This window comes from Scleropages formosus, chromosome 15, assembly GCF_900964775.1.
Source record: "Scleropages formosus chromosome 15, fSclFor1.1, whole genome shotgun sequence".
NCBI classification, from domain to species: domain Eukaryota; kingdom Metazoa; phylum Chordata; class Actinopteri; order Osteoglossiformes; family Osteoglossidae; genus Scleropages; species Scleropages formosus.
The window spans coordinates 8148330-8171540 of NC_041820.1; the positions used below are offsets into that span (position 1 = coordinate 8148330).

Consider the following 23211-nt stretch of genomic DNA (forward strand, 5'->3'; position numbering starts at 1 on the left):
AAACGTATGCAAACTGCCACTGGAGAAAAACGCATGCTGAAAGACTGATAAAATATTGGCAGGTCCCATGGTAAAATGCTTGCATTGTGGAGGAGTCATTATTATGTCAAAAGGGAGAAATTTTATTTCTCCCATGTAAGGGATTAACTGGTTTTGAATTTTGGAAATAGAAAAAAAATCACACAGGGCAAAATTATATTTAGAGTGTGAGGTACCGCAGGGATGTTTTCTTCACCGCAAGCTGCAGAAAAATGCTCAGTTGCTTCTGAACCACGACAAGACTCATTCATGCACTGCTCTTTCTATGCAAGAATATTTGGCAAGAAAAAAATGAAAAATTCAAATTAAAAAATCGAAATAAAGCTGAAAGGAAAGAATGGAAACATCATTCCAAGAACCCATAATAACGCAGAAGCAGAATTTAGCCCAGAAGAGCTCCAGAATTCCAGAATTGCTTCTGGAAGTGGCAGGATCACTGGGACAAACGGACAGCATTTGAGGGGGTTGCTTAGGAGGTGACAACATGTAAAAACGATGTACGTGCACGTTTTCGAAATAAATCATAAGTCTTGGAACTTTTTGAGCAAACCTTATAATAACCAAACCCCTACTTCTCTCCACAACTTAGAAAGTTAAAAGATCAATATTTACGTATCCAAGCCCTCTGTTGTGCGATGCACTTTTGTTTACTCTGAGCTCCAAATTGCTTTGGACTAAAGCTTCTGCCAAATGCATAAATGCAACAGTAAATGTATGAAGGTGCTGCATTCTGCCACTATGAGCTAACGGGGCTAATAAAAGTCAGTTTAACTGACACCAACAAATGTTCCCTCATAGCTGTGCGCCGAAATAAGACCAGATTAAGCCCCTCTTACCCCGGCTGTCCGTGCCAGCGGTTGTGTAATAAGTTCGCGTTGCAGAACCCATCAAATTACCAGCCCTCCCCGAGGCCTTTAATTAGCTTTCCACTGGACGATGTTTCAGTCGATGGCAGATTGCATTGATTTTCCTGCGGAGGAGACCAGAGCTGTGTACACCAGATGTCACACAGGGTAGCTGTGTTTGGACACGAGACCATTTCTCCTACCTGCAGATCGCTCGGCTTGTCTGTGTGCCGTTACCATTATTCCTTCTCTTATTGTTCCACTATTCCCTCTGGTATAGCTTTTTTGCTGGGGTGTACTGGGGCCATATGAAATTCCAGCAACTGCAAAATGATCTTTGGACATAATAGATATTGTCATCACGTAAATATAATTTAACAAATAATGGTGTTTCAGGTGAATTGGTGATTCTAAACACTTACTTACTTACACCTTCTACCCGTTGGGGCAAAGGCTACCAACAAGGGCTCTCCAGCCTGAAGTTTCCTTGTCGGCGTTTCTGTAGCTGGCAAGGTTTTTACGGTGTGGGGTAGGTAGCCCCACCTCAAACCCTCCTCTATTCTCAGCCAGACTTGGGACTGTCCGTGGCGGAGTTCATTCTAAACAGCCCTTTATGTATTAGTGAGTGTTACATTGCACTACTCTATAAATGGATGAGTCACCTTGGACCTTCAGCTAAATACTAGTAGTAATAATAATAATAATAATAATAATAATAATAATATACTAAAACAGCTGTGAATGAGTGCCGTTCTGCGCTGCACAAGCAAGTTGTTGTGGAGTAATGGGCTCCCTGCAGGTGAACAGAATAAACAGGAAACTGATTGTTTAACAGAAGTGATTTTTCTCAGCCTGGAATGAGGCACCATTTGAGTGAAAATGAAAGTAGCTGACACTGTTTTAATATATTATTTCCATTGCAGTCAGTCTTCTTACAGTTTTTCAACTTTTTACACGTGTTTTGCATTAGAGAACTTTACAACAGCTGACTTATATGTGGGTTGTGACTGTCCAGTATTTTGCTCGCCACTCATCATGTCCTGTTGCATCACTGCTCCACTGACCGTGGTCGTCTTTCGCAGCTGTCGGAGCTCCTCCTCCAGACAGTCAATGCGCTCCAGAAGGGCAGCCCGTTCCCGCAGAGCCTCCTTCTTCGCCTGCCTGCGGGCCTCCTCCACTTTCCTCTCGCACCAGTGCTCCATCTGCGTCGAGACGACCTGGAAAAAGTGACGGGTGACCTCCTCTGCACGAGCACAGTTCCTTTGTCGACCAGGTGGGGTGGATGGCGGCCACTCGCCGGGAGCACCTGGGATGCCCCCTGTCTGCTGCCCAGTGTCCCATCTTCGGCCGTCATGCAGGGGGTGCTCTCTGGAATACCGGCCTGTGACTGAAGATGGGTATTCAGCCTGATCAAAGCAGCCTTTGCTGTACCGCCCATATGTGACACCCACGTTCTCCTGGTCCTGATGCAGTCTGATGGGCTGGATGGAGGGGTGCAGCCGTTCTTTTGGCCGGACAACCTGAGGAGACACTGGCTGGGGCCTGCTTTCCACCAGCGGGATGCTTCCATTACCTGAAAAGAGCAAAAGAAAGCTAAATGAATGTCCAAAGAAGCAAAATGGTTTCAAAAATGAAGTTATGAAATCAGCACCATTTGTGGTAACAGCAGGTAGTGGAGTGGTTTGACCTGTTGCCTGTGAACTCAAAGGATCCAGCAGGAAGTAAATGTGAATAAATTTTAAAAAATTTCCATTAAGTGTTCAGGTGTACTTGTGACAGGTGCTATATCTTTTAGAGCTCTCAATGCACACTATGCTGTGCTGTGTTCAAAGCTGTGCCCACCCCCTACTGCAGTACGCTTGAGCAAGGTATCTACTCTAAATTTCTCCAGTGGTATAAATGGATGATCACTTTGAGCTGCTGAGGAGAAATGCATCAGTTAAATAAATAAAGTTATTTTAAAACAAATAATAAACAATACAAATAATAAGAAATTATTATTATAGGATAATGCATGAAAAGCTTGTATTATCCTGCCAGATAATGCCTTGTGTTCCAACTACAGGGGGATCACACTCCTTAGCCTCCCTGGGAAAGTCTATGCCAGGGTACTGGAAAGGAGAATCCGACCGATAGTCGAACCTCGGATTCAGGAGGAGCAATGCGGTTTTCGCCCTGGCCGTGGAACACTGGACCAGCTCTATACCCTCACTAGGGTGTTGGAGGGTTCGTGGGAGTTTGCCCAACCAGTCCATATGTGTTTTGTGGACCTGGAGAAGGCATTCGACCGTGTCCCTCGTGGCATCCTGCGGGGGGTGCTTCGGGATTATGGGGTTCGGGGCTCGTTGCTACGGGCTGTTCGTTCCCTGTATGACCGAAGCAGGAGCTTGGTTCGCATTGCCGGCAGTAAGTCAGACCTGTTCCCGGTGCATGTTGGACTCCGCCAGGGCTGCCCTTTGTCACCGATTCTGTTCATTATTTTTATGGACAGAATTTCTAGGCGCAGTCAGGGAACGGAGGGTGTCTGTTTTGGTGGCCGCGAGATCTCGTCTCTGCTTTTTGCGGACGATGTGTTCCTGTTGGCTTCATCAAGTCAAGACTTGCAGCGTGCACTGGGGAGGTTTGCAGCCGAGTGCGAAGCGGCGGGGATGAGAATCAGCACCTCCAAATCCGAGGCCATGGTTCTCAGTCGGAAAAAGGTGGATTGCTCCCTCCGGGTTAGGGGGGAGTTGCTCCCTCAAGTGGAGGAGTTTAAGTATCTTGGGGTCTTGTTCACGAGTGAGGGAAAAATGGAGCGGCAGGTCGACAGACGGATCGGTGCGGCGTCTGCAGTAATGCGGTCATTGTACCGGTCTGTTGTGGTGAAGAGGGAGCTGAGTCGTAAGGCGAAGCTCTCAATTTACCGGTCGATCTACGTTCCTACCCTCACCTATGGTCATGAACTCTGGATCATGACCGAAAGAATGAGATCGCGGATACAAGCGGCAGAAATGAGTTTCCTCCGCAGAGTGGCTGGGCGCACCCTTAGGGATAGGGTGAGGAGCTCAGTCACCCGGGAGGAGCTCGGAGTAGAGCCGCTGCTCCTCCGCATCGAGAGGAGCCAGTTGAGGTGGCTCGGGCATCTGTTCCGGATGCCTCCTGGACGCCTCCCTGGGGAGGTGCTCCGGGCTTGTCCCACTGGGAGGAGGCCTCGGGGCAGACCCAGGACACGTTGGAGAGACTATGTCTCCCGGCTGGCCTGGGAACGCCTTGGGGTTCCCCCAGAGGAACTGGAGGAGGTGTGCGGGGAGAGGGAGGTCTGGAGTACTCTGCTCGGACTGCTGCCCCCGCGACCCGGCCCCGGATAAAAGCGGAGGAAGATGGATGGATGGATGGATATCCTGCCAGAGATAATGTCTATCAAGATCCAAAAAAAGTTGATGTACCTGGGGAGTTGCCTGCAATGTTTCTGGAGGATCCTTCATCAACCCCTCTCCTGGCATGGCCTATTGTGCCTGGCCTTGGAAGAACCCCCAAATCAGCAAGATACAGTTCAGTTTTTGGGGGGTCTTTGGACAAGCGCTCTTCTGTCTCTTCAATCCTGGTCAGGCACCAGTTCTTCAGCTCATGGATGACAGAAGCCTGTTTGAGGGACAAAAAGTACATGAGGTCTTAAAGTGAGAAGTATTGGTCTTAGGTGTGGGTAACTAACAAAAAATCATTGTCAAAATAATACCTTTGCAAAGTGAATATCCCTCAGCAATATTTTCATGAAGACCAGGTGAGTAAATTAATTAGTTTTCTACTGTAACTCCTACTAAACACCTCTCTCTCTCCCTGCTACAATAAATAAAATCCTTTTTTGTAACTCTGACTTTTTTGAAAGTAGCTGCACTTCTATTATGTGGTTACCTGTCTCTTCTCCTGCTCTATACACAGCAGGGTGGCTCTCTCATCAATTCGACGATGACACTCTGCTCTCTCCAGTGCCACTCTCTCTTGGGCCATCTTCTCCAAAAGCTTGCTCTGACCACATTGAGATGAATTGACCAGAACAAGAAATTTATTTGCTAGCTGTGGTCTTTATCTTGAGCTTTCAAAGGCATGCGGTTTGAACTCAACAGACAATTAATACTAAAAGACATAACCACTGTACACTGTAACATCATTGAAGACTTGCTGGAAATTTTTCTTTATAATTGACATTTTATCTCCAGATCACTTGTCTATGTTCTTCACTTTCCTTTTGTGTCACATTGCCTTTGCACAAGTCTGAGGTATGTTTCTAGTTGTCATTATGCTGAAAAATGAAGGTCTGCATAACTTGCTGGAACCCTGATGAAATGGCATGCCTCTGAAGTAAGCTGGTTGAAATCACCATAAATTTGGTAAAAATCACCAACTGTATGACTATCAAAGTATCCCCGCAACATGATGCTGCCGCCACCGTGCTGAATCGTAAGAATCCCACAAACATGACTCAAGCACTCACCCTCTCTCCATTTTGCAAATATTCAGTGGTTGGACACAAGTATTTCATTTTTTTCACTCACTAGACTATAAAACTGACTTCTACTACTCAGGTGTATATTTTCTGTGTTTTTTGGCAAAGGCAAGTCTGACCTCAAGCAGAAGCATCCAAAGGTTTGACTGGTATGGTACCTGGAGCTTGTTCTGGCGGTCAGTCTCCTGTAGTCTGGAGTTCATCTGCTCCTGCATACTGTGAATCTCCAACTTCATCTTCTCCTTGGTGGCTTCCAGCTGGTTTTCCAGTTTTTTGATGAGGGGCTCACAGCGACAGCCTTTTACTGGAACCTTTAAAACAGATGGCTTTGAAGTTCCGATCTTTGTTTGCTGATGGTATCTGAGTTGGGGCATTACCTGTGTGCTCACCTGCATGATCCTCCCATCCTTACCACGATAAAGAGTGTACAGATGATAGCTGGTGAATCTGTGAGGAGGCTGTGTGGCCAGTGGAGAGGACACACGCAGTTTGATCCTCCTATGGACTGTTTCTGGTGGCCTGTTCTCCCTTCTGCAGATGGAACCCTACAAGAAGGAAAGCAAGCAGAAACCAAAAACATCTATTAAAGCTTCTCTGTTCCAATTGAAATAGGAGTGAGCTGTGCCTAAAACCTGTTCAAACAGGAAAATGTCCTGCCTGGAGTTTGTTCACTATTATTATTTATGCACTAGCTTATTCTTTGTTTAAGGGAACCTACAATATGATGGCACTAAACAGTGATTTACCCATTTATACAGCTTGGTAATGTTTCCTGTATCAATTCACAATAAGCAGTTTGATCAAATGTATTGCAGGTGAAGCAGGCATTCAATCCCGAGACCTTTCACTGCAAGGTGAGGGGTATAACAACAAAACTCCCTGCCGCTCCTGTCAAGGATGCAGGTACACTCAAATATAATAAGTGACAAAATGTGGACCTTCAGCTCACAAGGCTTAGCAACAGCTGAAATAAATTTTAAAAAGTTTTCTAAATGTCTGTTAGAGCTATTAGATGAGAGTTTTTCAGCCTTCTCTAGGCCACAGAGCCCTTTCAGATTTCATGAAAACTAAGGGCCCTTTGTAGAAAAATGTGCATAAATATACTGTATTTGAAACTAGAATTACAGTTAGAAACTACTCCATGAAGGGCTGGATTCCAGGGTGAAATACCCCCTCTGCGTTGGGCCAGGTGATTCGGGGATCAGATCTGGACCCCATGGGATACCAGGACAAAAAAATGGATAGATGGATATTGCATTCAATTCATTGCTCTCAAAATTGATTACCTTTGCTAAGAGTGATGTCACAGATAGGTAATAAACGTTGCAATATTTTGGTTTTATTTGTATTTTTTATTTTGTGAGTTATTTTCAAAGGTAGCCTGAGCCTCATGGGTCCCCCGGAGCCCATATAGAGACCTCAACATGGTCTGTAGACCCCAGGTCAAGAACCCTTGATGTAGAATGTCAAAGTTAGTCTTAAATTGCACAGCGGAGATATTCAGTTTCACAGCCATCACAAACCTTTTCTTTTGACGATTTCTTCCTGTTTGTCGTTCCGGATTTGGCTGTGTTCTTCGCAGGCTCGCTTTTGCACCCGCCACCTTTGCAAAGCACTTGTCCACAGCAGCAGATGCTGTGTTCTCCAGACCTACTCTCCTGCTGCAGGGCCATAGACACCTTTGTAATTCCAATAACACAAATTCCCACCCGCCGGATTCCTCAACCATACATGTGGCCACACTGCGATTAAATATCGTCTAACTCTACCCGGATGTCACGGTGGATTCAGTGGTGATCTATTATGTTACCTTGCTTGGTAGTTTCTTAGGCCTGGGAACAAGTTGAGCCTGGTGCTCCACCTTCAGTTCCGGTCTTCGTTTCCTCACATACCTGCTGCGGCTGAGCAGCCGAACCTGTGCGTTGTAGAAAAGGTTTTCAGATAATAAAGATTCTCCTGTTACAACAATGCTAAGCTTTACGATTTTCCTTCCAGAAGGGCTTCTCTGAATTGAGCACACACATTCACACACTAACACACACACACACTGACCTGTGAGGCTTTCACCAGGAGCAAGGCCACATCAGGGCTGTTGTTTTCCCTGGCTAGGTCCAGTGCGGTCTGACTGGTCTGTGAACAGAACACACACACAAGTCACACTCTCTGACTGATACACACTGCAATAAAATAAAAAAGACATTTGCAACACCTGCAATTTTTGGACTAAGAAATAAGTATTATGACACACACACATTGTCTGAAACCACTTGTCCCAAGCAGGAGCCTAACCGGCAACACAGGGCATAAGGCCAGAGGGGGAGGGAACACACCCAGGATGGGACACCAGTCCGTCACAAGACACCCCAAGCAGGACTCGAACCCCAGACCCACCAGAGAGCAGGCCCTGGCCAAACCTGCTGCGCCACCGCGCCCCCCTTAAAATAAGTATTATATTTTATTTAAAAAATTCTTTCTTTAAATAAGTTAAATAATACAAGGTCTGGATCTAAAGAGATTATTGGGGATGTACTCACTAACACAGACATATACAGAAAGTGCTGCAGTGTTTATGTGAATTTGGATGGTAGAGGGCCACCACTCACATCATTCTGGATGCAGGCATCACCTCCAGCGTGCAGGAGGAGTCGCGCCGACTTCTTGTGATTCAGAGCGGCAGCGATATGGAGAGCAGTATCTCCTGCCTGTTCAAACACACCTATTATACACACTTCATTAACAGGTTACTGGTCCGTGTGTACCGTGATCTGACATTTCCGTTCTGTGTTAACAGAGCATTATTATGTAAGTCACTGACCTCTATTTCATACTAAAGCAATGAAAAACGTGAGTCCATCTGGGCAGCCTGGGCCATACATGTATGTAAGGAACTAGACAGAAGAGTCAAAGCAAAGCAACTCGTGTCCTACATCCAACATTCTGCCACATGTGTGCTTCCTTACAGGCTGTGAACACAGAACATGAAGCGACTAGTCCATCCACTAACCTTATTCTTCTCAGTTACAGAGCAGAAGGCACCTAGGAGTACCTTAACCACCCTCACGTGGTTGTAGCGGACTGCCACATGCAAACATGTGTCTCCAATCTGAAATAACAAGCAGCGTTGATCGTAAGCACTGGACACCGAACCTACTATTGAATTACTGGCTGAGATTAGTTAACTGGGTCTTGACCCTTTATGGCCCATTAGTTGTCCTGTACAAGAATAAGAAGTCATTACAGCACAGAGTGACAAGGAGACTTACACTGTTTTTCTGCTCTGGGTTCGAGCCCCCCATCAGCAGCACTCGAACCGTCTGCACGTGGCCGTTCTGGCAGGCCAGGTGAAGGGCTATGTTCCCAGCCTGAGGAAGGGCATGGTAGAGTAGGGTAGCTGGGGATACAGTGGTGCCCTAATAGGGACTCATCTAACAGAGCCCGATGTTTATATCCACATTAATTCTTTCAGCCGGGTTATTTTTACTGTATCAGTTCAGGGTAAGTACCTTGATCAAGGGTACTACAGCAGGCGGTGTGATGTGAACCAGAGCCAAAAGTGCAAAGCGAGTACAACGTGACACTTTGAACCAATGGATCCTCTGTTGCCCCCTTTCTAACAAACAGGACCAACTAGGCCACCTAGGCTAAAGGTATAAATTACACTAATTTTTGCATTTATAGTTTGATTGATTTTTAGTGACTCTTGTCATGTTAACCCTTGGGTCGTTTTCCAGACAATTTTCAGTTTTTGGTGTTCCTGCCCAAATTGGGCAGTGCATTTTGATTGTTTATAATGCATTTTAAAAACGGATGATCACCTGCCTCGTGTTACACCTTTGAAACAACTTGAGCCCCAGCCATTATCCCAAGTTCTACAATTCTTTTGGAATTTGTGGTCTACAAGCCCATATTCCTGAAATGGTACCACTTGAGTGTGTTTGAACTAAATTTGCCATCTACTCTTTGCCCTTTATTAGTCTCATCCATTAATTTCGTATAACAGCCAAATCTGACCACGCAGTCCACAGGTATGCAAAATGTGAATAAAACATGTTAAATTCAATTAAACTGGTGATGATTAATACTATGTGCTCAGATGTCCATGATAAAGGATGTCTATAAGCCTCATGGCAATCAGATGAACAAAACCATATTTATAATAGACAACATTTATTAATGGGCCCAATTTGACTGGAACACAATGTGAGGGTTAAATAGATGTACTGTAAGTACAAGTGTCCTTTACCTTGTTCCTGGCATGGATGTTAGCTCGAGCCCTGACCAGCACTCTGACACACTGGCTGAACCCATGCCACGAAGCCTCATGCAAAGCCGTGTTGCCGTCCTACAAAAGACGGTGAACTCATCACCACAGCTGATGACTATTACTTAGGACTCTTCAGAGGATGACTTTTTCTTACTGTGTTCCCTGATTGATGGATTCATTGGGTTCTATCACTCTGTCCCCCAGAGCCACTGCAAGGTCCTCTTGTCCACCTACCAGGTTCTCTGCAAATGGGGTTGATTCGCAGTGTGTTTACCTGATCCTGCCTGTCCAGGTTGCAGCCTTCATGGACGAGAGCTCTGATGATAGCAGTGTTGCCCACCACAGCTGCGCGATGCAAGGCTGTCTGACCCCCCTGCGACAGTGCAGAAGTGGAGAACTTTATTCTACAGCTTCATGTGTAAGATTATTATTTATTCATTCAGCTGGCACTTTTCTTCAAAGGGGTAAAATGTTACATGTAAGCTATTTATAATTATTTACACATTTGTACAGAAGGGTATTTCTTTTACTTTAACTATTCAGGGTAAGTACCTTGGATAGGAGCAGCATGTGAACTTGGGTGCTTTGACCAGAACACTACACCTCTAACCATGACTGACACCTTTTGCTGAACCAACTTGTAATCTAAGCTGCTAATAATTATTAATCCATGTATACAGTAGGATAATGTTCAATGGAGCAATTCTGTTTAAATTCTTTGATCAATTAAGTTCTACGTTAAGATTAAGATCAAGTTCTTGATACTATGTCTCTCTTTCTCCTAATGCAATGCACAAAATGTATTTTCTATGACATGTACGTTGCTAAATGAATGCTAAAAGTGTCTGCTAAATAAATGAATGTAAATGGAATGTAAATGTAAATAATCAAGGCTACGAGGAGGTGGGATTTGACCACAGACCCCTGCAACCCGCACAAGCCAAAGCAACAGCTCTAACCGCTATAGGAGAGAACTGAAAAAATTCAAGAACCATAATTAAGTCGTTTAACCTATCAGAAAACGGAGTTACTGCCCTTCAACCAATCAGAGTTCTAATTCTTTCAGCGGTTCTTACGCACATACTGTGTAGTGGTGGTCCGTCAATAAAGCTGTTCCAAACTGGGCCGCTGGAGGTCACTGTTGTGCCACAAATTGAGGCAATGAAAACTTTTGTAGGAATATACAGTAATTACATATAACGTCCAAAGTGTTCTAAATTTTATAAAGTATAATTTTGTGTTGATTATCAGGTTGCACAGCAAAGTACACTATAACCCAGGGTGCATCCTACTTCATGTCCTGCGCAACCTTATATGTTGGACAAGATGTTCCTAAAAATAAACCAATGAATTCTCCAGTGGTAGAATTAACAGTTAATTAGTGCATGTGTCACAGTGATGACAAAAAAATCATTAGAAAGTCAGCTTTTGAGGGTTTCAATAGAAATAAGTACCAGGGAAACGGAACAACGTTGACTTACATCGTCCTCGATGTCCAGATCACACCCGGCCTGCAGGAGAATTCGTGCGACCTCCGTGTGACCTTTGTGGGCGGCCAAGTGCAGTGGGGTGCGGCCGTACTGAGGACATACAGGACAGCATGAGGACAATGCAACCTGCTTGACAGCAGTAGAGCATGTGTCACTCCCCTTCCTGTCATATCTCACCTTTTGGTCAAAATAACAACATAATATATTACTATCAAGGTCATAAACAGGTATACAGCCACTCTTTGCCTTCAGAACAGCTTCTGTACTTCTGGGAATGTTCTTGTACAAGTCTTGAAATGTGTGTTGTCCCAGCGGTGAAGGGATATTGCATCATTCGTCAAGCAGAAAAGCCTCTAGTTCTTGGTGGAATGAAGGAGGGGTAAATCTGTTTCACACTCTGCACTCTGGAGTTTTCTAAAGGTTCAGGGCTGTTAGATTTGGTGACTGGGGGGCAGGGCACGGAAGGTGCTTCACTTCATCCTGGTGTTCATGAAACCACTCTTGAATTTGTTTATAAGTGCGTATAGAGACATTATTATCCTGGAATATGGGAACATCATTAGGGAGAGTGTTTGCACTATACGGTGCTCCTGGTCCTGTAAGATGACCTCATATTCCTTGACCATTATACCACCACGCAGAGCAATCATCAGACCGAATGACTCCCCGAGATTGTTGTCCATGCCATTACTGATCCTCCACCATGTTAAACAGGTGGCAACAGACTGTGGGTTGAAGGCATCCTATAGCTTTCTCCACATGCAAACCTTACTGGAGGTATGAATTAGGGTGAAAGATAACTCACACACACACACACACACACACACACACACACACACACACACACACACACACACACACACACACACACACACACACACACACACACATTTTCAGAACCGCTCGTCCCTTACGGGGTCACGGGGAACCGGAGCCTACCCGGCAACATAGGGCGTAAGGCCGGAGGGGGAAGGGGACACACCCAGGACAGGACGCCAGTCTGCCGCAAGGCACCCCAAGCGGGACTTGAACCCCAGACCCACCAAAGAGCAGGACTGCGGTCCAACCCACTGCGCCACCGCACCCCCACGTGAAAGATAACTCATAAGACCATATTTCTTCTTCCCATTGTTCACAGGTCCAGGTCTCCTGCTCCTTACACCTTGGATACAAGTGGTTTCTGAATAGCAGCCCTGCCGTAAATTCCAGCTTTGTGAATCTCACGATGTACAGTGTTTGTTGAGACTGTGGTAATTTCTGAGGCTGAACTTTTGGGGCACTTAGCAACTATCCTGTGAAGTGCCTGTCTCTCCTTATTGATGAGCTTCGACTTGGAATCACTGCTCCTCTTTGCCGATGCTTTTTATCCATGTTTGGCATATGATGTCATCGCTTTTGAGACTGCTCCCTTACTATTCTGGCCTCTGACTAATGCGCTTGGCTGCGTCGTGTTGCTTTGAAAGCTAATATATCAAAGTAATAACTGTCATACCTCTTTTGTAGTTGACGCATAGTACCAACTGGCGTTCAACCTGACATGACTCAGCTTTGCAGCTGCGTTTGTGATTTCGATTGCGTTACTTCTGAGTTACACTCCTTTCTCGTGTGGTGTTTCCGTGATTTTGTCCAAGCGTTGCAGATCTTTTAGAATTCACTGGTTCTGTGTAGAAGGGGGTGCAGTGGTGCAGTGGGTTGGACCACAGTCCTGCTTTCCGGTGGGTCTGGGGTTTGAGCCCCGCTTGGGGTGTCTTGCGATGGACTGGCGTCCTGTCCTGGGTATGTCCCCTCCCCCTCCGGCCTTACGCCCTGTGTCACCGGGTAGGCTCTGGTTCCCCGCGACCCCGTATGGGACAAGCGGTTCTGAAAATGTGTGTGTGTGTGTGTGTGTGTGTGTGTGTGTGTGTGTGTGTGTGTGTGTGTGTGTGTGTGTGTGGGGTTTTGTGTATCAGGGATCAAGATAGTGTGCACCACAGAGACACCTGCATCATTAGCCATGTCTTTTTCCCAGTCGGCCCTTCATTGCCTTCCCTGCATGGTCGGAACCACTATTGTGGAACCCTCAATGAGCTGCAACATGGGGGTCCCGCCTTTCAGAAGGAATTGCGTTACCTTGGTGACGGCTACTTGTGCGCCCCTGTTGATGAGCTGCACAACATTCTCTGCCTGGCCCTTGTAGGACGCTACGATGAGCTGCTCCGAGAGTGCGCGGGTTGCTGCATCCTGCTGGCTCATGAATCAGAAGGGAGGCAGGTCTCTGTGGCGCCACCTAGGAGCAAAAGGGCAGCAGTCCGGTGAAGCTGGTCAGTCTCGGGGCGAAATGTGCAGCTGACCACTTGACCATTTCTTCAGGACATCTCACAGACCTCCCAGAATTCAAGTATACCTAACAGCTGCCATCATAGCCAACAAAAGAAGAACTGAAGGCTCCAGGCATGAAAAAAATAGATCACAGGGGGTTTGTTGTAATAGCTGGAGAAACACTTTGTAAAAAGAGTGCAACAGGTTACCTACTATGAAGATAAACTCTTCAGTGATGTAGTAGAATAACCATGTCCATCAATAATCATTTGAAAACATCAGCTGAGCATCGCCATTCAATATACCGAGCCCAGTTTGATGGTTTAAGGTCTCACAATATACACACCTGATAATACATTATTTATGTAACACTAGCATTGTTAATTAACTGAAGGCTACAGCTCAGATTTACAGTACATATAAAACAAAGCATATAAAACAGACATATTGTTTAATATTCTTTAAAGCCGAAATTGTCCTTTTCTTTAGACAAAATGCCAAAAGGGGCATTTATAACTTTCAACATCATTCTTACTTTTTGATTCTTTCCAGGGGGTGCGGTGGTGCAGTGGGTTGGACCACAGTCCTGCTCTCTAGTGGGTCTGGGGTTCGAGTCCCGCTTGGGGTGCCTTGCGACGGACTGGCGTCCCGTCCTGGGTGCGTCCCCTCCCCCTCCGGCCTTACGCCCTCTGTTGCCGGGTAGGCTCCGGTTCCCCGTGACCCCGTATGGGACAAGCGGTTCCGAAAATGTGTGTGTGTGTGTGTGTGTGTGTGTGTGTGTGTGTGTGATTCTTTCCAGTAAAAACTCATGATAGCTTACAGAAAGGTGTTACCCTCCTGAGACCCAGGAATTTGTCCTTTATCCACATTAGAGGACATGTGTTTTTCAATTGATTTTTGATGCTTTTAATGACATATGGTCAGAGTGCGGATTTGCCAACTTCCTAGATATCTGAGAAAAAAAATTTTTTTTAAATTTTCTTTTGTTGGGCCATTTTAATGGTTCCTTTCTCTTCTGCCAGGAACAAGGCCAAAGTCCTAACTGAAATGCTTCATTTTGGAATGTCAGGGCAGTAGGATTCTCATACATTAAAAGTGAAACAAATAAATATCAGAAATCTTTTTTTATCACATAACTTTATGTGCATGTTGGAATTACAAATGAACAGATGATTATGTTTTTACCATAAAGGTATAATCCCAAAGTGACTCAAATAGCTGAGAATTTTAAATATTCTTAAGGCTGGATTTACTCATGCAATTTAGGATAATTACATCGCCTTAACATTAAACATGAAATCCTCTCTTAGGATGGGAAATATCTGTGTTTTGGTATTGAAGGTGGCCAACTTGATAAGGAATAAAGAACTTGTTACACCACATACTGTAAATCTGCAGTCACCCAAACAGCAAAAGACCACTGGCGTCCTGAACTCTATGTGCAGAGATGAACTTAATGCATCGCTGACGTTTCGTGCGGAGATTTAAAAACAATATGAAACAGAAATCCAGATAATATCACACAACATGCAATTGTTTAGTTTTGCTGGCAACACGTCAGGGTTAAACACTAATCTATACTTAAAAAGCCTCTGTAATACCCAATGCACTCTACAAACAGTAAAATTAGTGCACTGGATTGGAGTTTTTTTAAAGGGATTTATTTCTCATTTACTTAAATTTAAGAGAACTGAAGGATTTGTGAGGGTTGCTGTCGATGGGGTTTAGACAGTGGAAGAAGGAGTCCAGGGTTCTTGTGCATCTCCAACATTACGCATATCGTGAGAATTTCTATTGTTGTGTGTCATTATGAACTTTCTCAAACACTTTCTACCAAGGATGGAATCTGAGTTGTGGGGATAAAGACAGCATATTGTTCCCATATAATGCAGCTGGCAGATTAAAGCACGGGTTCAAAGGGGAGTCTCTAATCTTTGGGCTGTCTGCTCCACCAAAAGCCTTAAAGACGCGATTAGGTTGTACCCGACTCACCAGTTTACGTGGTTCAAAAATAGGCTTCTATCCAACCAAAACACCCCATGCAGCAAAACAACTGAAACGGTCAATAATCAGTAGAACGTTTTTCCAGATATTATTTGTGCAGAAAATCTTTCAATTTGCTCATTATGTGGTCTCATTGAAGATTTATCCCCCGTTTCCTATGGTATATTTTATGTGCGTGTGGATGTTATTATAGTGGCTGGATGTCATTTGTTGTGTTGACATGTTTGTGCGTCCCCTGTTTGGTTACGCACACAGACACAGAAAGAGGAAAGAGGCTTTTCTAGCACAGCTAGGCAACCGGTCCTTTGTCCCACCTTTTCAAGAATTCGGCCGCAATGGCTGAAAACCCTCAGGGCTGCTTGAATGGAGGCTCCGAAGTTCTGCTCCACCTAAATGTCTCAAAAATTGCGCCATGCTCATATGTAAGTCCGCAAATCCACGGGGTCGGGGGGGGGGGGGGGGGGGCACAGAGAAACCTCTGTCCAGGTGCTGGATCAAATCATGACAGGTTCAAATCTCAGGAGGGCCACTTATGTCCTATCTTTATATAAAAACTCATTCTAGGGCTTCACTTCATAAAACCTATACCAGCCTTTTTACATTTATACATTTAGCAGATGTTTTGCTACATTTACGACATGGAACACCTTACAATCATTTGTCCATCCGTGCACCAGAGCAGTTTAGTACATTCACACGCACACATATACACAGACACACACACAAAGGCTATCTGGAGTCACCAGCTCATCTGAAACATATATCTTTGGACTGTGGGAGGAAACCAGGGCACCTGGATGAAACGCCACACAGGCTGAGCTGGACTCAAACGTACTCCACATTTCAGAGCCCAAGAGATGTGAGGCACCAGTGCTACCTGCTGTTCATTTGCTGTTTTGTTCATACAAAACAGGTAATGGAAAAAAAAATCACCCAAAAATCAAAAGTATGCTGGTTTGCTTGATTTTAATAACTACATTTCACTAAGAATATGTCAAATAAATCTTGCAAATTTTTTCTCACCATTTTTTTCTAAGGTCACTTTTCATTAAACTTTGACGAAATTATCAGTTTAGCCACTTTTTTTTCCAGCTTTCTTCCTGGGTTTCAGAGTATGTTTGTTTTTGTTAAAATTTTACGAGTTTTGGTTTCAGAGACTGGGGACTTTGTGTATGAATCAGCGAGGTGATGTTTGCTGAATTTCTTCAGCAAATTCCGTTTATGCCATGTAATGAAGCATGTTGATGTAGCACCCACGGCTGAAATAGACTGGTATTTGCCTGTCGTTCTGCGTCGGGGAGAAGGGCTTCCCCCACTTTTCTGGACACGCACAGCGTCCCTTTGGCGAACCTGCGAGGGGGCTGACCAATGGCAGCCACAGAATCACAAGCGCTGCAGGACTAATGACAGCAGGCCATCTGCTTTTCCGCACCTCATCCCACGCTGGGGAAAGACCTGCCCCCAATTATATAGAGACTCTGAGACTCTGACCCGAGGCTAATCCCCAGATCTCCTCGAGCTCCCCGGTGTGATCCCACTGGGTGTCAAACAGGACATCTGGAGCACGTACAAAGAGACCATTTAGCCCACTGGAAATGGATGCCAAGTCATCATACGCTTCATTCCCCTATTGAGGTGGCGGGGACATACCTGACCAGGTAGACAATCATGCCAAGACAAGACAGGTCCAAAGGACACGGCACTTTAATTTGAATTTTTACGTGCGGAGCTCCGTGATCCATTTCTTATTTTTGAACATTTTCCCCTTTTTCACAAAGAGGCTCCAAGCCCACAAAGTAATAATTCCAAACCCCACCTCCTGACTGTCTTGATGTTCTCTTCATGTCTTTTAGGCGACTCGAGACATTTGGGATTTTCAATTACAATTCCAGCCCAAAGTACAAGACACTCCTATATCTATCACAGCATAAGTATGTAAACTGTGCTCCCCAGTGCGCTATTACATCATATTTACACTTCTCTCAATATAAGATATTTGCAACTTTCCAAACAATGTAAGGAATGATCTAAGAATTTGGAAAAGGCTGCAAATACCATAAAGACCACACTGACGACAAATTGAAGTTATTTCGGAGCGCGACAGATGTTAGCTGAAAATTCCTGAAATTCTGAGAAAAATTGCTCAGTTAAACCATTTCGTATTAGTCCATGGTTTAAAACATTCTGTTATCCTACATGAAAGTATTTTACTTCTAATCAATGCCTTAATAGATTTAATAATATTTGAAGATCTTGATTTAATTAAAAAAAAAAAAAGTTTTGGAAGAGAGAAAAAAAAAACTACTTTCTTCACGTTAATTTCCGTGGAAGTTCCTCGGAAGGTAGCACGTCCAACAGAATAAAGAGGCGAGCTGTACCTAGAGGGACTGGAGCAGGGAGAAGGCCGGAACCCGCGCTCTCCACTGTGGGACGCCGGCGCTTCCTCGGGTCTCTGCCGCCTCTTCTGGGTCTGCCTGTCACGCCGCATCTGAGCGAGAAGAGAGCTCTTTGTTGGATCTGCGGCCCGCTGGACACACCCCAGGGCCCGAGCTCGAGCCGGGTCACATGACACCATCTGTGTGCTCCACATCCCCCCTCGGCCCCCACCCCACCACCATCAGAATGGGTCTCTGTGATTGATGATGATTCTTTTAGCGCCCCTTCTCTTCCTAAGACGCAGCTTCTTAACCTTTCCTAGGCCCCGGCCCCCCGTGAGAATCTGACGGATTCTGAAGGTCCCCTCCCAGAAAAACATCCAGAAATAAATTCAGAGCAATTTATTAAACTGAATTACGCTCAGTTTATTGCTCTGGAACTTTACTACTTTCATACAGAATTATGCCAGAGATAGCAATAGAAGTTATGTTCTTACTCTATTAAAGTGTTACTTTTAAGGCAAGCCTGTCCTTCACAGACCCCTAGAGACCTATCCGCAGAGCGCCGAGGGGTCCACAGACCCCACGTGAAGAGCCTCTGATCTAAGGGTTGAGCAAATGTTTCCATAACTGATTTATTGTGACACTTTTTCTTATAATCCTGGTAAACCTCCAGGAACTGTGGTTAAGAGTAATAAAATTGGAGGTGCAAATCATTGATCATTTCAGTCAAACACATTTTTACAGGTTTTACAACATCAAAAAGCAAAGAAAATTCATTTGATACTGCAATTTTTACTCATTTTTTAACTTTGAGGCTGTAAGAATAACTTCCACTAATAGAAAAAAGACACACACATTCTGGCTGAAACTGCTTGTCCTGAGCTGGGTCGCGGCAAGCTGAAGCCTACCCTGGCAATTTGGGGTGGGGGCACACCCAGGACGAGACACAAGTCCGTCACAAGGCACCCCAATCAGGACTCGAACCCCAGACCCACCAGAGAGCAGGCACAAGTCAAACCTGCTGCGCCACTGCGCCCCCCCCCCCCCCCCCCCTTACAGCACAAGCAATAAAAAAATAAATAAATAAATAAATAAATATTATTAGATTTCTGAGATATCCTAGTGTCCTGGTATACCCTACTTAGCCCGGCTCCGTGTACTTTTGGTTTAGGCTCCGGACTGCTAGGACGACAGTGACTGAGTGAGTATTATTAAACAGTAACACCCCCAGATGTCACAACTTTTCATAAATATTTATGAACTGCTGGTTTTGAAGGAAAAAATATCATAGGTCTGAGTTTAAAGTTAGTCTGAAAGCAGTGAGAGCAAAAAAACACACACACCATTTTCCAGAAAGCATTGTTTGACAACACACACACACACACACACACACACACACACACACACAAAATCAATGGTAATGTCTTTTGTTCATGAGAGGCCATCTGCTTCCTGGGACACTCTGGACATGCGTAATGAGCTCCCGTCTCCAGATGTCCATCACAGGCTCTGCTTGGCCTCATGGGAAAGCTGGCGTATCTTTCAACATGACTCAAGAGATCGACTTCCCTGATTCAACCTCACCCAGCCAGTGGTCCCCCAAACAAAAGACAATTCATAACCAAAATGAAAACATTAAACCTTGAACTCAGCTAAATTTTTGTTATAGTGATGTTTCAACTGTATCCTGTGTCGCCTTTTCATATTGTGACAAAGAATAAAAACCTAAACATTATTATTTATTTATGAAGTCAACAAGTGTAAAATGTGCAACTTTACATTATTGTTTTTACAATTATTTATTCAGCTGGAATTTTTGTAGAAAGGTGACTTACTATTTTCGATAATCAGCGTCACAACGATTTACATACTTATATGGTAGGATACTCTTATCGTATTGACTTAAATCTTTGTACATTTATTCACTTAGCTGATGCTTTTCTCCAAAGCTCAGAGTGGTAAACTTACAGTGGTAAGTTACTTACAGAGATTTAGCCATTTATACAGTTAGGTAAAGCTCCACCTGTATAAATGCTGGAGCAGTTTTAGATTAAATAATTTATTCAGTGGTAAAACAGTAGGAGTGGGAGTTAACCCAACAACCTTTAGAAGGAAACAGACAAACCCATGACACTACCTGCTATTTTTATAAAGCAATTTTTTTCTACAATTATTTATCCATTAATACAGCAACATAGGGGGTGCGGTGGCGCAGTGGGTTGGACCACAGTCCTGCTCTCCGGTGGGTCTGGGGTTCGAGTCCTGTTTGGGGTGCCTTGGGATGGACTAGCGTCCTGCCCAGGGGTGTGTCCCTTGCACCCTGTGCTGCTGGGCTAGGCTCCAGTTAGCTGCGACCTCACATGGGACAAGCGGTTTTAGACTGTGTGTGTGTGTGTATACTGCAGGATATTTTTACTGTGTCTACCCTGACTAAGTACCTTGATCAAGGGTACTACAGTGGGACTGCGGTTCAAACTAAGAACCCTCAGACTACAGGGCAACAGTCACGAACACCACAGTCTCCCAACATAAGCAACCTTTCAAGTCATAGGAAATCCCTGTTAATTCTGTTTTTATTAGGTTTAACTTTGTGGTGTCTGAGGATTAAGATCAATGCCAGTTGTTCTTGGATATACATCTGGATTCCTGATGAAATCTGAGATTTCACAAGGTTCATACTTGACATTTTAATCCAGGAAGTAAACAATTTGTACTACAGAATGTACTGTAGTGAGAGCAGAAGCAAATATATTTGTGTTTAACCCCTCTCTCTCTATGTATATCCGCTCTGAAACCGCTTGTCCCAAACAGGGGTCGCAGCTAACTGGAACCTAGCCCAGTAGCACAGGGCGCAGGGCTGGAGGGGGATGGGACATGCATATATATTATATATATATATATATATATATATATATATATATAATATAAAATCTCTCTCTTTATATAATACACATTACCAATATGTTACATTAAATATTTACATTATTAAAAAAAAAAAAACGTTCATTAAAACACCTGCTGTTTCAGGGATAGGCTCTGGACCACCAGGTCCCTGCACTGTACCAGTGGTTATTGACAATGGATGGATACATTTATACTAACAGCCCTTGTTTATTCTTTTGTGAAGCTTATGGTACAGTGAAAACTGTTTTTAGGAATACAAAGGTTTCGTGAAAAGGATTTTTTGTGAATTGACCTTAAGGGAGCAATAAGGAACGATGGAATTTAAAGCTGCAGGAATTCAGCATTCCCATGGTGCACCAGCCAGTCTATGCCTGCGTAATCCTACGATAAGGTTGTTGCGTCTGGACCCACCGTTCCCTACAACTGGCGCCTTCTCACAGTTTCCTTCAAGAAGCGCAAAAAAAAGACAAGTTAAGTGTTTAAGAAAGCGTTGCGGTTTTGGCAGAAATTGACACTTGCGGGCTATAATTTGAAAAGCATGTTGCTCCATAAAAAATCCCCAGCACACTTAATCTGAAAGCCACGTAACAATTTAGCTTTAGGCTGTTTTGATCGCTCAAGTCAAAGAGGGAGTGAGAAGGGACTCCAGCCTGGATCAGTCCAGACACCCTGTAACAATTCACTTATTGCACAATAAAGCATCAACGCCTTAAAAGTACAGCAGAGTGCCAACAGATGGCGCAGTGGTTAAAACTTGTATGTTGTGGGTTGTCGGTTCAGGCCCTACGACTGTTATTAGTACCACAGGCTAAAGTTCTTACTCAGAACTACTCCAGTAAAAATTGCTCAAATTTTGCAAATTAATTTGGATAAAAGTTTAAATAAATTCAGTTCAGTTTATTTTTACTGAGTGCGCTTCTCACTGGAACGAAGAGAACGCTGAAAAGTGTCAGCTGAGCAAAATTTTACAACATAATAAGTAGAGGTAAGAGTCAACACGGACAGGTTTATTGTAAATAATTCCTTCAAAAGTCTTGGTTCCCTCCATCTGCTGTTCGTACCTGTGTTGAAACACTCCACAGGGTAACTGCACTGAGGTCAGCTGCCCTAACTGGATTCCATATCGGGGAGACCCTCAGTCGAACCCGGGACCGCACACAACACAACCATGGGACTCTATGGTGGAATGCAAGGTCCGGTCAGGGCCGGTTCTGCTGTCCAGTTCCTTAGGGGGGAAACACACAGCCTCCAACTACATACCAAATAACCTCCAGTGAATGAATAATGGAACCTAGAGGGAAGCAGTAATGAGGGGAAAGTGAAATTGTCGGACACACACACACACACACACACACACACAATTTTATTACACCTTGCAGCAACAGTTTCTCAATTCAGTTACAACAATATTTGGACTAATAATGTTATCTAATAATTTTAAATTACGGCTGTTGGTACAAATATTGGGAAAAATTAAGTCTTGGTAGGTACTGCGCTTCTAGAAAAGTACTTATTTGTATTAGACATCATAATACATATAGTATTTATACTTCATATGATACTTATATATAACTTATAAAGGCACTTGTACAGAACACCGTACCTGTGCGATTAATTCAAAATCAATAACGACAACAACAACAATAATAATAATAATAATAATAATAATAATATAGCGATACGTACCTGGGAACCGCAATTGAGAAGTACCACAAATAATTAAAATGAATTCCAGTCTAAGAAAGTATTATTTATATTATTTGTCAAGTGCAGTAAAGCGCTGCGGGCCAATCGGTCCAGTCGGTGAATGAGAACAAAGTGTTTGTGACACGCGGCACTTCCTCGGTTCGCCGCGAGGACGCTCGCGCCCTCCCCGTTACTGATGACAGAGCGCCACCGCGCGGTCAACAAAGGAACAGCATCTACAGATCCTACTCAGTACTATACTTGTATGTCTATTTAGTTTTTTTGCGTTGCGAGTCTGAGTTAATTTTTTTTCTTTTAACTGAGCGAAGGACACGTTTGGCTGTGTGTAACACAGCTTGTCCGTAGTGTCGTCGATGACGTGAGGATTGTCGTTTTGGTGTGTGTTACCGCGCGAATTGGTGTGTGTGCGCGCGCGCGCGTGTGTGTGTGTGTGTGTGTGTGTGTGTGTCCGTCCGCACATAGCGATCTGATCTTTACACACCTTTTCGCACAGCGCTCATTAATGAACTCTCACCGTTACTATTGTAGCGTCTCCTTGTTTTGACACTCGCCACTTTTGGGCAATATTTCTCTTTTGAGGTAACATTGTGATTGTTGCCCTGTCCCTGGTCCTGAAACACAATTCTTTTACATTTACATTTATTTATTTAGCAGATGCTTTTCTCCAAAGCGACTTCCACTGAACTCTATGTAGTGTTATCAGCCCACACACCTTATTCACCAAGGTAACTTACACTGCTAGATACATCACTTACACTGGGTCGCTCATCCGTACATCAGTGGAACACACACACACTCT

General features: G+C 44.2%; 1 protein-coding gene across 7 annotated transcripts; it reads right to left on the bottom strand.

Moving 5' to 3' along the window:
- Positions 1-1810: 1810 nt before the first annotated feature.
- LOC108921258 (ankyrin repeat domain-containing protein 6-like) lies at positions 1811-22764 on the bottom strand. Of its 7 annotated transcripts, XM_018730661.2 has the most exons (18): positions 22392-22764; positions 21966-21996; positions 21767-21881; positions 17802-17911; positions 13231-13387; positions 11113-11211; positions 9906-10004; positions 9611-9709; positions 8631-8729; positions 8372-8470; positions 7971-8069; positions 7420-7497; positions 7178-7282; positions 6891-7028; positions 5526-5912; positions 4776-4889; positions 4310-4505; positions 1811-2457 (listed from the first exon to the last, which is right to left on the bottom strand). In XM_018730661.2, the coding sequence occupies exons 5-18, from the start codon at positions 13351-13353 to the stop codon at positions 1835-1837; spliced, it is 2358 nt and encodes a 785-aa protein (XP_018586177.2). In that variant the 5' UTR covers positions 13354-13387; positions 17802-17911; positions 21767-21881; positions 21966-21996; positions 22392-22764; the 3' UTR covers positions 1811-1834. The 7 variants fall into 7 exon arrangements, with proteins under 7 accessions (XP_018586177.2, XP_018586167.2, XP_018586158.2 ...); XM_018730651.2 differs by lacking the exon at positions 21966-21996 and having other exon boundaries at positions 21767-21930; XM_018730642.2 differs by having other exon boundaries at positions 21767-21996.
- Between the last annotated feature and the right edge of the window lie 447 nt (positions 22765-23211).

Excerpts from the sequence above, each read along its gene's own strand:
- LOC108921258 (XM_018730671.2), bottom strand. The coding sequence starts at position 13,353 with ATGAGCCAGCAGGATGCAGCAACCCGCGCACTCTCGGAGCAGCTCATC. Across the intron at positions 7,283-7,419 it reads TCCTGGTGAAAGCCTCACAG|GTTCGGCTGCTCAGCCGCAG; the intron begins GTCAGTGTGTGT and ends TACAACGCACAG. Across the intron at positions 2,458-4,309 it reads CATTGCAGGCAACTCCCCAG|GTAATGGAAGCATCCCGCTG; the intron begins GTACATCAACTT and ends TGCTCTTTTCAG.